We start from the raw sequence: 17,510 nt of genomic DNA, 5'->3' as shown, positions 1-17,510 counted from the left end.
CAATAATCCTTTAAATATCATCTAATACTCAGATACCCAGTTCATATTCAAAATTTCCCAATTGTAACACAGTGAACCCAGACATGGACAAGAATTATGGTAATACAAATTCAAAAATGTCCTTCTGTGAACTAGGACAGATGTACATCATAATCACAGGATGGTGGGAATATGGAGAAGCATAGGAAAAATGCAATTAATGTAACCTATGAACTACAGTTAACAGCAATACTGTAAAATTCTTACATTGATGCCAAAGATTTACAGTGTTAATAATAGGATATGGAAAAAATATTCCAAATGTACACTATCTACCATAGTCAGTGATAAAAGTCTGATGATAGTATCTCATCTGTAACAAATGTTCCACAGCGGCATGGTGTGTTGGTGAAGAGGTATTGTACAGGATTCTACACGTGCACGATTGTTCTTAAGTTCACAACTTCTATAATAAAAGTATTTTTAAAAATTTCCCAATTTATTTCAAAGTTGTTTTTTTCCCCAACAGTGGGTTTATTCCAATCAGGATCCAAACAAGTTCTCCATAAAGAGCTTAATTGTTATGTGTCTTACATTTTTTCCCATTCTCTAACAGTTCTTCCTTACCCATTTTTCTCTCCTTGTCATTGATTTGTGGAAGAAATCTGGTCATTTGTTCTTGTGGTAAGTTCTACTTTCTGGATATGGCTGACTGCTTCCTAGTGGTATTGTTTAACTTGCTGTTCTATCTCCTACTTTCCTAGTAATGCATTCTAGAGGTTTGTGTAAATTTCAATTCAGTCTTTTGAGAGGAAGAGGATCAGAGCAGCAAGAGTATTTCCTAGGTTGTGTGTATATTTCTAATTGCAGCACATCAGGAGGCTGCATATTGGGTTTAGGTGATGTCATTCTACCCCCTCCATCATCAGGTTCCTCAGCAACCATTATTGACCTGTATTAATGATCAAGGAGGCTTTTTAAAAAAATTTAACACCCAGACACGCGCCATGGCTCTCTTGTCTCTGCTCATTGTTTTGCTCGCCTTCTTCAGAAGGCAACTGGAACTAAACCCAGGACCTTCCACATGAGAAAGGTGAGTGCCTAATGACTTAAGCCACATCTGCTCCTCGTGGGTTGTGGCATCTGCTGCTTTGTGGTGTCTGCTTGTCGCAGCAGGGGCGGCATCTGCTCATCTTCTTTAGGAGGCACTGGAACCCAAACCCAGGAATTCCTATATGGTAGGTGGGCACCCAACTGGTTGAGTCACATCTGCTTTCCATGGAGGCACTTTCAAATTTTTAGTCTTTTTTCTTTACTTTTATTTCATTTTATTTCTTCTCTCTGCCCCCTTGTCGTTGTGCTTTCTGTCTGCTGTCAGATCACCAGGGCATCAGCGTGGGCCAGCTTGTCTTCACCAGGAGGCCCTGTGAATCCAACCTGGGTCTCCCATATGGTAGATGGGATCCCAATCACCTGAGACACATCTGCTTCCCAGTCTTTTTTCTTTTTGATGCTTTATTTGTCCCATCATAGGCCAGGGACATAGGGAGACTCATCAAAAGGGCTCTTCTGTCTTTTTATTTACTTTTTAAAGTATCATATATGTATAAAGAAATATATTTAAGTATTCAGCTTGATGAGTTTTTACAAACTGTAAACAGACATCACTAAGAGTTCCCCTTATATCTTTGTGCCTCCTTTCTATCAAAGGGGAAGGGAAGTATATCCCCGCCAAGGGTAACCACTAAATTCTAATACCATAGAGTAATTCTGCCTGTTTTTGTACTTCATATCATTGGAATCTTTTTTGTGTCTATTTTTTCCCTACTTCATGTTTGTGAGATTCCTCCATACTAATAGGTGTAATTGTTGTTAGTCATTCTTTGCTGTACAGTATTTCATTGTGTGGATTTACTTTTATTTTTTGTCTTAAAGCTTTTTTTTTAAAATTGATTTTGTAAAAATATTACATTAAAAAAACAATATGAGGTCCCATTCAACCCCACCACCCCCACCCCACCACTCCCCCCGCAGCAACACTCACTCCCATCATCGTGATACATCCATTGCATTTGGTAAGTACATATCTGGGCATCTCTGCACCTCATGGTCAATGGTCCACATCATGGCCCATACTCTCCCACATTCCATCCAGTGGGCCCTGGGAGGATTTACAATGTCCGGTGATTGCCCCTGCAGCACCATCCAGGGCAACACTAAGTCCCAAAGGCGCCTCCACATCTCATCTCTTCCTGCCATTCCCCATACCCGTATCAGCCACCATGTCCACTTTTCCCACTCCACTCCAATGCCACCTTTTCTCTGTAGACCTTGGATTGGTTATGTCCGTGGCATCTCTATGTCAAGAGGAGGTTCAGATTCCACATGGATACTGGATGCAATCCTCCTGCTTTCAGTTGTAGGCACTCTAAGCTCCATGGTGTGGTGGTTGTCCTTCTTCAACTCCATCTTAGCTGAGTGAGGTGAGTCCAATAAATCAGATTGTAGGAGCTGAAGTCTGTTGAGGCTCAGGGCCTGGCTATCATATTGTCAGTCCAGAGATTCAAATCCCCTAAATATATCTTAACATTGTGTGGATTTACTATAATTATTCAACCATTCTACCACTGAGGGGTATTTGGGTAGTTTTCAGTTTCTGTTATTATAAATAGTGCTAGATACAACATCTAGAAGTAGAATTGCTAAGCCCTAGGTTATACACATATTGAGTTTTAAAAAATAACTAAACCGAAATATCTGTACCAATATACACCCCCATCAGGAGTTTTATGAGAGTTTTGTTTACTTTATATTCTCTCAGTCTTTTTAACACTAGCCGTTTTGGTGAGTACATATTGATAATGCAATGCGGTTTTAACCCTGATGATTCATAAAGTCTTCTTTTTATGTGTCTATTGCCATTTGTATATCCTCTTTTGGAAGTGCTTTTCAAATCTTTTGCTCCTTTTTTCTATTAGGTTGTAGACATCATTCAAATACTCTAGATATAAGAACTTTTTCAGATACATGTACTGTGAATGTCTTTTATCAGTCTGTACACTGCCATTTTACTCTCTAGATGTCTTTCAATGAAAGTAATTTTAAATTTTAACAGTCCAGAATTCATCACCCCTAAAATTCCCTCAAGCCCATTCAGAGTTATTTCCTGTTCACACTTGCGGTTCTACGCAACCACTAATCAATCCACTTTGTCTCTTAAGTGGAATCATATAATATTTATGGTTTATTGCCATACAAAAAAAAAAGTATTTTAAGTTTTATGTAATTTTCTTTATACTCCCTAATCTTAGGTTTTAAAAGAATTCACTCATGTATTTCTCTAGTATTAGAATGATTTCAATTTAAACATTAGACCTCTGTTCTACTTATAATGTATCCTGATTTATGTTATAAGAAATGAATCAATTTTATTGTTTTCCAGTTAGCTATACAGTTTTAACAACAGTACAGTTTGAAAAGCGATCTTTTCCCCACTCATTTGAGATGCTCCCTTTACCATATGTTAAATTTCCCTATACATTTAGGTCTTTATCTAGATATTCCATTTGCAGAACATTTTAGATTTGGATGACTGCATCCTTATGGTACTGTATACCTTGTTTCCACTCTCTTCCCTGTAAACTTTGTAAACTGGTCATCAGATCTAGAGTCAAGTAGATTCAGGTTCGTTTTTCTTTTTTGGGAGGCAACAGTACTTCCTAGGTGGTGTGTGTATGTCTGATTGCAGCACATCAACAGGGATAAGGTCTTGTAGGCCCAGCTTTTAAGAAGCTAAGATTGATCAATGGATTCAGATGGTGCCAGTCTGGTCCCTCCATTAAAAATAATCTCATCAATCTTTTATCTAATGGTTTCAGGATTCACTGAAGAACTCTGCCTAGATACATCGTTTCAATAGGAGTTGCAAAATGGTGATTTTTCTATCTTTCCTACTCTAATTATTAGCTAGAAATTTTCTATGACAAAAATCCCACCTTCATCAATTATTTGATTATCCTGAATGCAGTTCATATAGCAAAGGCAAGATAAATACTTGATTCTTTCCCTATATTTACACGATTTCAGAATAATGAGTTGGGGCTCTAGCAACTTCTGAGGGTAATAAATGAGATTTTAAAAATATATCTTTATGTACTAATGGATTTTTCATACATTTGATTGCTTCAATTCATTGTATTATTTTTTTCATGATGCTCATACTGTGCCATTTTAGTATACTAATGGCTAAAAAGAACATGAAAAGATGCTCAACATCACTAGTTATTAGGGAAATGCAAATCAAAACCACAATGAGATACCATTTCACACCCACTAGAATGGCTACTTAAAAAAAAAAAGGAAAATAAGTTTTCAAGAGACTGTGGAACACCCATTCATTGCTGGTGGGAATGTAAAATGATGCAGCCACTATGGCAGACAGTTTGGCAGCTCCTCAGGAAGCTAAGCATAGAATTATGATATGATCCAGCAATCCCTCCACTGGGTATATATGCAAAAGAACTGAAAGCAGAGACTTGAACAGATACTTGCACACTGGTGTTCACAGCGACGTTATTCCCAATTGCGAAAAGATGGAAGCAACCCAAGTGTCTGTCCATCAACTGATGAATGGATAAAAAAAATATAATACATTCAGCTGTAAAAAGGAATGAAACTGTTACATGCAATAACATGGATGAACTTGTAGACATTATGCTGAGTGAAATAAGCCAACACACAAGGTGTTGCAGCTGACCCAGCACCAGCGTTTTGTGCACCGGCTAGAATGGTGCCATAAGTGTGGCATCTGTGGCAAGATGTTCAAGAAGAAGTCTCATGTGCGCAACCACCTACGCACACACACTGGTGAACGGCCCTTCCCCTGTCCGGACTGCTCCAAGCCCTTCAACTCGCCTGACAACCTGGCCCGCCACCGGCTCACACACACAGGGGAGCGCCCATACCGTTGCGGGGATTGCGGCAAGGCTTTCACACAGAGCTCCACACTAAGGCAGCACCGCCTGGTGCATGCCCAACACTTCCCCTACCGCTGCCAGGAATGCAGTGTGCGTTTTCACCGCCCCTACTGCCTACTCATGCACCGCTACCACCAGACAGGCGAGTACCCATAATAAGTGTCGCGAGTGCCCCCGCTCCTTCTTGCTGCACCGGCTGCTAGAGGTGCACCAGCTGGTGGCCCATGCTGGGCGCCAGCCCCACCGCTGCCCATCCTGTGGTGCTGCCTTCCCCTCCTCGCTGCAGCTCCGGGAGCACTGCTGTGCAGCTGCTGCTGCCCAGGCCCCACGGCGCTTTGAGTGTGGTACTTGTGGCAAGAAAGTGGGCTCAAGCTGCTCGGCTGCAAGCACATGAGGCGGCCCAGACAACTGTGGGGCCTGGAGAGGTCTTGGCTAAGGAGCCCCCAGCTCCTCGGGCCCCACGGGCCACTCGCACACCAGTCGCCTCTCCAACGACCCTCGGAGGCACTGCTTCTGCAGCTCCTTCGGCCCCTGCCCGACGCCGAGGCCTGGAGTGCAGCGAAAGTAAGAAGCTGTTCAGCACAGAGACATCACTGTAGGTACACCGGCGCATCCACACAGGTGAGCGGCCGTATCCATGTCCAGACTGTGGCAAGGCCTTTCGACAGAGCACCCACCTGAAGGACCATCTACGCCTGCACACAGGGGAGCGGCCCTTTGCTTGTGAAGTGTGTGGCAAGGCCTTTGCCATCTCCATGCGTCTGGCAGAACATCGCCGCATCCACGCGGGCGAGCGGCCCTACTCGTGTCCTGACTGCGACAAGAGCTACCGCTCCTTCTCCAACCTCTGGAAGCACCGCAAGACCCAACAGCAGCAGCAGCAGGCAGCGGTGTGGCAGCAGCTGGCAGAGGCGGAGGCTGCAGTTGGCCTGGCTGTGATGGAGACCGCGGTGGAGGCACTGCCCCTGGTGGAGGCCATTGAAATCTACCCTCTGGCTGAGGCAGAGGGTGTCCAAATCACTGGCTGACTGTTCCTCCTCCCTCTTCAGCACCACCATGCTCTGTGACTGAAGACCCTCCTCCAGCATCCCCTTAAATCTCTGTACATACTGAACCATTTCCCTCTCCCCTCCCAATCACCGTGAAGTCCTGTAACTGGATTTGTTCTAATGAGGGGGTGCCCTGGGGTCCTTGATATGCATCAGGGTCGTTTCCCCTCCCCCCTTCTGCTTGTTAGCACTGGTGGTCCCAGGGTGAAGTAGTCAATAAAGACTTGAGTTGGAAAAAAAAAAAGAAAAGAAAGGAAATAAGCCAACAAAGGGACAAATGTTACATGACCTCATTGATATGAATACGAAAAAGTAAACTCATGACAAGAGTTAGAATCTAGAATACTGGTTACCAGGGGCTGGGATGGGAGTAAAGAATGGGGAGTTAATGCTCAAATTGTATAGAATTTTTATTTAGGTTGATAGCAGAGGTTTGGAAATGGATGGTGGTGATGACAGCACATTATTGTGACAGTATTAAAAGCAGTAAATTATACATGTGAATGTGGTTAAAAGAGGAAATTTTAAATACAGATGTCACTAGAATAAAAATCAAAAGATAAAACACATGACTGTAACAGTGAAGCCTACTGTACATGATGGGCTATAACTAATAGTGCAGTTATAAAAAATGTTTTCATGAATTGTAACAAATAAACTACACTAACATAAGGTGCTAATAATAGGGTGGCATATGGAGGAAATACACCTAATGTAAACTAAAGACTATAGTTAATGTACAATATTAATACTCTTTCATCAGTTTTAACAAAGGTATCACACTAACGCAAAGTGTAAACAATACGGGGTATGTTGGAATGCTGTAATTTTTATATGATTTTTCTGTAAAGCTACAACCTCTCTAAAAAAAGTACATATATATATTTTTAAAGTGCTGTAAAAAAAATCTGCACATACTCATCATGGGCTCTCTCTCTCTTTTTTTTTTAGAATAAGAGCAATAAGCTTTTTTTAAAAAAATGATTTATTTATTTATTTCTCTCCCCTTCCCCTGCCCCAGTTGTCTGTTCTGTGTGTCTATTTGCTGCGTGTTCTTCTTGGTCCGCAGCACAGGAATCTGTGTTTCTTTTTGTTGTGTCATCTTGCTTTGTCAGCTCTCCATGTGTGTGGCACCATTCTTGGGCAGGCTGCACTTTCTTTCACGCTGGGTGGCTCTCCTTACAGGGTGCAATCCTTGCGCATGGGGCTCCCCTACACAGGGGACACCCCTGCGTGGCACAGCACTCCTTGCGCGCATCACCAGTGCGCATGGGACAGCTCCACACGGGTCAAGGAGGCCCGGGGTTTGAACCACGGACCTCCCATGTGGTAGACGGACGCCCTAACCACTGGGCCAAGTCCACTTCCCTATCACGGGTTCTTGAGAGTCTGCTTTCCTGCTCATACAACTGAATTCTTTGTTCCTTCTTATTAGAAGAGCAAAAAATCCTACTAGTCAGCAGATACTTTTCCATGTAAGTTTTTATTTTTTCTGCCAAGGTTTTTTTGTTTGTTTGGCTTAGTTTGGGTTTTTTGCTTATCTTCATATGACGGTAGGAGGACTTCAAGGGGATTCCTTGGGACAGTAACCTGTCCTTGTGAAATTGCTTGTTACTTGAATTGAAGCCAAACTGGAAGTCTGAGGGAACCGTTGAGCCCACTTCCATAAGTTGGATTTTAAAGAAGTTTAGGTAGTTTGTCTTAAATAACAATGTCAGGTTAAATGGAAACAAAACTGTGAATGCTTAATGTTTCCTTTTATGTCAATCTTCCTTACTTATTGTTTGAATACTGTAAAAATGATACTACATGAAGTATCATATCCCTGCTACCTCCTTTGGGAATTCCCAAGTACAAATTCCAAGGTAACATTTTCAATGAATATAAATAAACAGTGCCACCTTAGACTACTAGAAGTCCTCTTTTCAGGTGTATCCTGTGTCTAATGACATAACTTTATTAGACTGAGCCATTTTTCCAAGAAGCCCTAGTTTCTTTAAGTAAGAGAAGGTAATAAAAGACCACAAACTGGTGTTATCAGTGGGCTTTTAATGTGAGCAAAATATCCACTTTAGGGTTTTCTGCCTACCTATTGCAAAATAAAGTTCCTCTTGCATAAGTGGCAGCCTATATAGGATGATAAATTTATATAATTTTCTTAAGATACTTTTTTCCTTATCTAAGAAAATGAAAGGGATTATAAAATGGCATTACAAAGCAATTAACTCACTGGGTCACAAATCACATTAAACTTTAAGAATAATCATCTTGATATAATTATAGCCAGGGAAAAGTCTGTACCATAAAATTAGAATCCATGACATCTGGAGGAGAAAAGGGAAAACATGAAAGCACAAATCTACAGAGTCTCACCTTCTAGAGTCTTAAGCTTTCTGGATATTAGACTCGTGAATTCAAACCTGGAAAAAAGACTCACCGCTTTCCAGAATGACTGTCTCAGGTTCCTCTGCAGGAACAACCTCTTCATACTCTGTAGAGCTGTCACTGTCAGATTCAGAACTCCCTGATACCTGCAAGTCTTCAGAGACAGGATTCCTTCTGTCTGATTGGTCAGAGACTGTTGGCAAGTGAGGCTGGGTTCTGCTCACTTGAAAGTAAGCATCCAGTGGAGCTCTCAATCTATATATGCAGAAAAGATAAGAATTATTTTAAGGGGACTATCACCACAAGACTAACCAACAAATATTTGAAGGTAAATCCTAGTCATGCCAACTCAATTCCAGGTCATTAAATGCTCCCTTTGAAAGTTGAAGCAGGAACAGAAGGTACTAACTGGCCTGGATATTCTCTTTTCTACTCAGTAAGAGCTGTATTAGCCCACATGGCACTTGACCCTTCTGTTAAAAGGTAATTCTACTTTGGTCTTGTGTATCTTTTTTTTTTTTTAAGATTAAAAAAATTACCCCCCCCCAGTTGTCTGTTGCTGTGTCCATTCGCTGTGTGTTCTTCTGTGACCGCTTCTATCCTTATTAGAGGCACTGGGAATCTGTGTTTTCTCTTCGTTGCGTCATCTTTGTTGTGTCAGCTCTCCGTGTGTGCGGTGCCATTCTTGGGCAGGCTGCACTTTCTTTTGCGCTGGCCAGCTCTCCTTACGGGGCGCACTCCTTGTGCGTGGGGCTCCCCTATGCGGGTACACCCGTGTGGCATGGCACACTTTGAGTCCATCAGTACTGCGCATGGGCCAGCTCCACATGGTCAAGGAGGCCTGGGGTTTGAACCGTGGACCTCCCATGTGGTAGGCAGACGCCCTATCCATTGGGCCAAGTCCGTTCCCCCAGTACCTTTTGAAGGATAGGACTCAGCAATTTGTCTGCTGATACAAATAGGGCCTCATGGGATTCTGCTGCTGTGGTTACCCAGACCAAGGCCTTTTTAAGGAGGAAGATGGCCGAACAGTTTCCTCTTATTTAAGAGGGTATTTTTCTTTTAAAGTTTAAATAATGTTGGCCTAAGATTAAAAAGCATACGCTATCGAAACAAAACAAAAACAACACAGAATGAGAAGAACTGGGACCAAACTTTACATTCCCAATCATTCTGGATGGCTAAGTTACCCCTCCCTCCCCCCACTCTATACCCATAAGTTATAACTCCCTATTCCCTGTCCCCCAGTCCCTAGTAAACCTCTAATCTACCTTCTATCTCTATGAATTAATATTCAAAATATTTCATATAAATAGAACCACACAATGTTTGTTCTTTTGTGCCTAATTTCACTCGACATGATGTCTTCAAGGCTTATCCATGCTGTCACATGACCAGAACTTCATTCCATTTTATGGCTGAGTAATATTTCATTGTATGTACACACCTTATTTTGTTTATCCATTCATCAGTTGGTGAACTTTTAGGGTGATTCCACCTTTGGCTATTGTGAATAATGCTGCTATGAACGAACATCAGTATACAAACATGTGTCTGAGCTCCAGTTTTCCAATCTTTTGGGTCTATACCTAGAAGGATTGCCAGGTCTTATGGTAATTCTATATTAAACTTTCTGAGGAACTGTGTTTTAGGCTATTTTTTAAAGTTAAGTAAACTTGGAAAAGCAATCTAAATTCCTTATAATAATATTACTCAAAGTTTTAGAGCAAATAAATGATCTCAAGTGTGACAGCCTTACCAACAAGTAAAATTTACCTAACCAAGTCCTTAGCACAATTTCAGAAATGGTAGGAAAACCACTGCCCAGATTTTTCTCTAATGGCAGTGACCCAGAGTTCTACACAGGTCTTTGCTAGCTGGCTTTTAACCATAACCACAACCACATCTGTTTCCCTAATCTTCCAGTAACAAACCACACCCTACTCATCTCAGGGAATTAATGAAATTCGTATAAAAAAACAAAAAGGTCTTCTGAACTTCAGAACATACTGCCTTGCTAACAATTACAAAGTTAAATTACTGAAGTGACCTACACTGTTATTTCAACTGCCTTTATTGTTAGAAACAACTCATACAAAAGATTTAAACTTCTAATAACTTGGCTCAATTTATGAAAAACTCTTAAATCCAGAATATTTCTATCACCCCCAAAAGAAACTCCACATCTACCAATTTTCCCACCCCATCTGTCAACCACTAACCTATTTTCTGTCTTCATGGATTCATATGATACATGAATGTCTGACTTCTTTCACTTCACTTTAAAAAAAGATTTTATTTATAACTGCCCCCCGTTGTTTGTGATTGCTGTCTACTCTGTATCCATTCACTGTGTGCTCTCTGTGTCTGCTCATCTTATCTTCTCTATAGAAGGCACCAGCAACTGAAACTGGGACCTTCCATGTGGGAGAGTGGTGCTCAATCACTTGAGTCACCTCTGCTCAGTTTTACTGTCCCTCATTCTGTTTCCTCTCTGTGTCTCCTTGTCACATCAGCTTGCTGTCTTGTCTTCTCCATGTGGCACTGGGAACCAAATCCAGGACTTCATGTGGTAGGTGGGAGCTCAATCACTTGAGCCACATCCACTTTCCCTTAGCATGTTTTTGAGGTTCAATCACGTTATAGCACACAGCGGTACTTCGTATCTTTTTATGGCTGAACAATGTTTCATCATATGAATATACCACAATTTATCCATTCATTGGTTCATGGACATTTGGGTTGCTTCTACTTTTTGGCTATTATGAATAATACTGCTATGAATATTATTGTACAAGTTCTTGTTTGAATACCTATTTTCAATTTTTTTTGGGTATATATATATAAGTAGAATTGCAGAGTCATATGGTAACTATGTTTACCTTTTCAAAGAACTATCAAACTGTTTTCTACAACAGTTACACCATTTTACAATCCCACCTGCAGTGTGTGAAGGCTCCAATTTCTCTACTTCCTTGCCAATATTTGTTACTGTCTGTTTTGATTACAGCCATCCTAGTGCGTGTGAAGCAGTACCTCAATGTGGTTTTAATTTCTATTTTCCTGATGAGTAATTATGCCCAGCATCTTTTCATACTCTTCTGAAATAAGAGTACTCTTTTACACTCTTATTGGCCCTTTGTACATCTTTAGAGAAACATATATTCAAACTGTTTGCCTTTTTAAAAAAATTGAGTTACTTGTCTTTTCATTGATGAGTTCTAAGAGTTCTTTATTCTGGCTACTAGAAACTTACAGATAAAGGATTTGCAAATATTTTCTTCATTCTGTAGGCTGTCATTTCACTTTCTTTTTTGTGACAAAGTCCTATTATGCTTTTATCTTTTATTGCTTGAGCTTTAGTGTCATATCTAAGAAACCATTGCTTAATTCAAAGATCATGATTTGCCTGTGTTTACTTGTAAGAATTTCATAGTTTTAGCACTTAACATGTAAGACTTTGATCCATATTAAGGTCATTTCTACATACAACATTAAGTCTAAATTCATTCTTTGGCATGTGGATATCCAGTTGTTAGCACCATTTGCTGAAAAGACTCTTCTTTCTCCACTGAAGTATCTTTGCACCGTCATAAAAAACAATTGACCATAAATATGTGTTTATATCTGACCTTTCAATTTTAATCTACTGGCCCATTCTGATTACTGCAAGTTTTAATAAGTTTTGAATTGGGAAGAATGAATCCTTGAATTTTGTTCTTTCAACTTTTTAAAACATTTTTTAAAAATTTTGAAATAATTTCAGACTTATAGCAGAGTTGCAAAAATAGCCCAAAACCCACACGGAGAACTCCAGCATAACCCCAATCCAGATGCCCATTAACGCCAACTTTTAACACTTTAAGGCAGGTGGAACTTTGACAGAGAATCTATAGATCACTTTGAATAGTACTGTCATTTTACAATATTAAGTCTTCTAATCCATGAACACAGTTCTTATTTCCATTTATTTGTCTTCTTTAATTTCTTTCAAAAAAATAAAAAGCTGCAGACAGAGAAAAAAAGTTGCAGAGACAGAGAGGAACCCAGAAGCCAAAAGGAGGTGGCCTGGAGAAGAGGGGAGCGACTGAATCACCCAGAACTGCAGCTTGAGAAGGCATCTCCTGACGATGCCTTGATCTGAACACTTTCATGGCCTCAGAACTGTCAGCTTTTAACCTGATAAATCCCCATTGTAAAAACTAACCCATTTCTAGTATATTGCTCCCAGCAGTTTTTAGCAAACTAAAACTAATACTATGATAAATGGAATCATTTTCTTAATTTCATTTTTGGATAGTCATTATTGGCTATAGAAATACAACAGATTTTTGTTTAACTTCATAAAAAGGAAGTAAAATGTGACTTTTTACAAAATCACTTAGTGCAGTCTTGGAGCCTAGGATATTCTTTCATCACCGCCGACTCCTTTGATTTTTTTAATTTTTAAATTCATTTTTAAAAAATATTACATTAAAAAAATATGAGGTCCCATTCAACCCCACTGCCCCCACCCCACCACTCCCTCCTTTGATTTTAACATCTCTAAATTAAAGCCTACTAAGTTATTGCCCCTTGCTCACCCTCTATACTCCATAAATTTTAAGGGAAAAGGCACCCTGATCTGTCCTATTCACTGTTTCTCCAGGGCAAAGTTCAGTCTTTGACACATGGTGGGGTGTCATAAAGGTCTGATGAATAAATGATTACCCTTGAATTCATCATCAAGCAGCCTCGAACAAAGGAAGAGTAAAGGAGTTTGTGACCTTGGCTGATAAGTCCATAGTTCTGTGTGAATTTACAATATGCAGAGAAGTTTCAGTATAACATTTATCTGGCTTTAGAACCCATGTCTTTTCAATGAAATGCAGTTCCTGACCTTTTAAGGTTTACTTCTTTGCAGAGCTGGACATATAAATAGCCTGACTGATACCTTTAAAAATCTAAATTCTATAACCCTGGCCCTGGGCACAGATTCTATGAACATAAAGCAATTTTCAGACTAGAGATTAGCCTGTATGTGCATCTTCAGGGAGAATCATGTTGACCATGCCAACAAGAGAAATTGGTTCCTGTGGCGGTTCTTTCTCTGTGAATTGATATGTTGTCTTTATTTTATTTATTTATTTTTAAAGATTTATTTTTCATCCCCTCCCCCCGGCCAGTTGTCTGCTCTTTGTATCCATTCGCTGTGTGCTCTTCTACTATCGCTTCTATCCTTATCAGTGGCACCGGGAATCTGTGTTTCTTTTTGTTGTGTCAGCTCTCCGTGTGTGCGGCGCCATTCTTGGGCAGGCTGCACTTTCTTTCAAGCTGGGCGGTTCTCCTTATGCGTGGGGCTCCCCTACACGGGGGGACACCCGTGTGGCATGGCACTCCTTGCGCACATCAGGGCTGTGCATGGGCCAGCTCCACATGGGTTAAGGAGGCCCGGGGTTTGAACCGCGGACCTCCCATGTGGTAGGTGGACATCCTGTCCATTGGGCCACGTCCACTTCCCAGCATGTTGTTTTTAAATATCACCCTCCTGTGAGACAGTTAACAGAAGCCAGTGCATCCCTGATCAAGAGCAATCAACTCTGGGACTTCTTGACAAGACTGACCATATGGAAAAGCAAGGCTGAGGACTACTGCAAGAGATCTCCTGGCAGTAGGCCAGCCCCTGAATGCAACACTCTCAACACTCAACCACAAAAAGGCAGTTAGCTTACTCACTTTGACAGGGTCCTCAAATTGCATAAAGTGCCTTCACCTCTGACACAAATGTGTGAACTCTTACTCTGCCTTCATAATCTAACGGAGTGACACACATTTGCAACTCTTTTGTCAAGACAGAGCTAGACACAGGGCATAATTTACTAAAGATATCCAGAAGTGACAAGATACTACACACATGGAACCATGGTAATTGTAACCCCTGCCACAGTAATAAGCAGGATTCATGGGAAAGGAAGCTGAATGCACAATCAAAAGGCACTATTCCAATGCCAGGGTTACCTCAGTCAAATCAAATTATCCCATCAGCACCCTTATTTGTAAAACAAGGATAATGGACATCCTACCTCTCAGAGCCATTACTAAGTTAAAAAAAAAAAAAAAAGAGAGAGAGCCTTTTAAAAAATGTCATCTCATAGTGTCAGAATACAAATAGATCTGACTGAGGCTTCATCTATATGCCTGTCAATAAAACTAGTCAAATTCAGGTTTGTATACCAGTGCTACCTCCTTTGGGCGTAGCTATGAAACTCTGAACAAAACACACCTTTAGGGTTGAACTTTCCTTTCCCTATAAAATGAAGGGTTTGAATGCTATCTCTTTAAATATTATGAAAACTTTTAGAAGATCAAATGTGAAATAAAGTATTTTAAATAAAGCAGGGAGAAGTTAAAAAAGGACCAGGCCATAGACAATTGTTTTTCTTCCTAATTACCCTGTCAAGATTTGACAACTAAGCCCTTCAAGAGGCAAGTTCAATTTATAGACCAATGGAACAGAATTCCACATACAGACAATGGAAATAAACTCATACATCTATGGCCAACTAACTTTCAACAAGGATGCTAAGTTTACTCATTGAGAAAAGGATAGTCTCTTCAAGTAGTGCTAGAAAAACTGGTTATCTACAAACAAAAGAATGAAATTGGATCCCTACCTCACACCATGTACAAAAATTAACTCAAAATGGATGATCAAAACCTAAACACATGAGAGAAAAAATGTAAGGGCCTCTTTGGCATCTTGTATTAGGCAACAGATTCAGATATGACACCAAAAGAGGGAGCAATAAAATAAAACTTGTAAGAGGTTCCCAGATACCCTCCTCCCCACACCAACAACTTCTTTCATTAGTGTAGTACATTTACTGCATTTGATGAATACATTTTGGAGCACTGCTGAACAGTATGGATTATAGTTTACATATCTTATATTTTTTTAATGTAACATTTTGTGTGATCTATGTATCTTTAAAAATAAAATAAAATGGTGGGGAAAGAAAAAAAACAAATAAATTGAACTTCAACAATACTAAAAACTTTGTGTACCAAAGAACATTATCAAGAAAGTGAGAAGACAAATTACAGGGAGCGGGTTCAGCTCAGTGGCTTGAGTGCCTGCTTCCCAAGAATAAACAGTTGCAAATCACATAACTGGTAAGGGTTGAATAATTATAAGCTTGTGTGCCTGAAATATGACCTAGGCCTAGAGCTGTAGGGTGCCTAAGAATTACCTCCTGAAAGCCTCCATGTTGCTCAAATGTGGCCACTCTCTAAGCCAAACTCAGCATGTAAATGCATTACCATCCCCCCAGCGTGGGACATGACTCCTAAGGATGAGCTTTCCTAGCCCCCGAAGGATTATTACCAATCACTAACTGAAGCTGCAACTAGAAAGAGACCTTGAATAAAAGGGTTAACTCAGACCAGCAGAATATCTCAGCCTACATACTGGATCGAGTGTTAAAAACTGCTTTTTGACCTTGACTAAAAGGGGGAAATGGCAAAGACAAATGAGTTTATATGGCTAAGAGTCTCCAAAAAAGAGTCGGGAGGTCATCAGAGGGGTCACACTTATGCACACCTCAGCCAGACCCCAGAGAGCCAAAGTAGATACAACTCTAGGTGCTGGTTCTCCTGAAGGCTATGGAGATCCACAGGGTATATGGTCATGGCAGATGGATTTGGAGTTCTGCGCCATGTCAGAGGGCCCTACTTTGGAATTTGTGCTCCTGAGTGTGATGGAGTTGGACTCAGGTGTGACCTTCCTACACCACGCCTCTTGTCGCTTTTACTGAACTTGTGATTGGTGCTAGGGATGGTGCATACTCAGGGGACTTGAATCTCTGGACTGCCCATGTACCAGCTGGGCCCTGAGCCTCAGCAAAGTTGCAGCACCTACTCTCTAGTTCATTGGACTTACCCAAGCCAGCTAACAGGAAGGTGAAGATGGTCAACCACCATACCAGGGAATCAAGCGTGCTTACAAATGCAAGTAGAGGAACTGCACCCATCATCCATATGTAATCTAAGCCCCCTCTTAATCTAGAGGTGGAGTGGACATCACCACCCCAGGGTCCACAGAAAGGAGGAATAAAATATGGATTAGAGTGGACTTAGTGATATTCTACTATAAAACTATTGTGACTAGTAATAGAAGAAATTGTAGCATTGAGGAAAGAAGTGACCACAGTAGTTGCTGAGGGCAGGGAGAGGGAAGAAGAGATGTGATGTATGGGTATTTCTGGGACTTTGAGTTGTCCTAAATTATACTGCAGGGTCAGATTATGGACTTTATATATCCTGCCTTAACCTACTGAATGTACTACAGGAGAGTGTGAACTATAGGGTAAACTATTATCTATGTGGTGCAGCAGCACTCCAGGATGTGTTCACCAAGTGCAATGATGGAGGAGGTTGCCGCAATGATGGAGGAGGTTACTGGTGTGGGAGGAATGGGGTGGGGGGTATACGGGAACCTCTTATATTTTTTAATGTAATATATTTTTTTGGTGATGTATATATCTTCAAAGAAATACAATTTACAAAAATGATGGGGTGGGTGGGTGGGGAGCAGGGTATATGGGAACCTCTTGTGTTTTTTTAATGTGATGTCCTTTGCGATCTATTAACTTTAATTTAAAAAGTGTTAAAATAAAATCACCAGAATACAATTCAACAACAAAAATAAAAGTCCAATTAAAAAATGTCAAAGGACTTGACTAGACATCTCTCTTAAGCATATATACAAACAGCCAATAAGTACATGAAAAGATGATGAACATCATTAGCCATCAGAGAAATGCAAACTAAAACCAAAATGAGATTCACCTCATACCCACTAAGATGGCTACTGTTTTTAAAAAAACATAACAAAACAAAACCAAAAACAGTAAATAACAAAGAGTTATTATCCTTGTACATTGTTGGTAGGAATATAAAATGGTACAGATTATGGAACAGTTTGGCGGTTCCTCAGAAAGGTAAACAGAATCACCATGACTCTGCAATTCCAGGCATATACCACAAAGAACTGAAAACAGAGGCTCAAACATAATTATACACTAATATTATAGCAGCACTATTAATAGCCAAATGGTAGCAAAATCCAAGTGTCCATCAACAG

General features: G+C 40.5%; 1 protein-coding gene across 4 annotated transcripts in view; it reads right to left on the bottom strand.

Annotated features, from left to right (window-relative positions):
* Positions 1 to 17,510, bottom strand: part of RFWD3 (ring finger and WD repeat domain 3) — a 47,229-nt gene that overhangs the window by 22,750 nt on the left and 6,969 nt on the right. For all 4 annotated transcript variants that reach the window (XM_071209080.1, XM_071209081.1, XM_004464776.5 and 1 more), the window contains exon 3: positions 8,442 to 8,644. In XM_071209080.1, coding sequence (XP_071065181.1) covers positions 8,442 to 8,644 — 203 coding nt within the window. The remainder of the gene's footprint in view (positions 1 to 8,441; positions 8,645 to 17,510) is intronic.

This window comes from Dasypus novemcinctus, chromosome 18, assembly GCF_030445035.2.
Source record: "Dasypus novemcinctus isolate mDasNov1 chromosome 18, mDasNov1.1.hap2, whole genome shotgun sequence".
Lineage (NCBI taxonomy): Eukaryota > Metazoa > Chordata > Mammalia > Cingulata > Dasypodidae > Dasypus > Dasypus novemcinctus.
The sequence above is the reverse complement of the archived record's forward strand: the minus strand, read 5'-3'. Positions and strand labels throughout refer to the sequence as shown.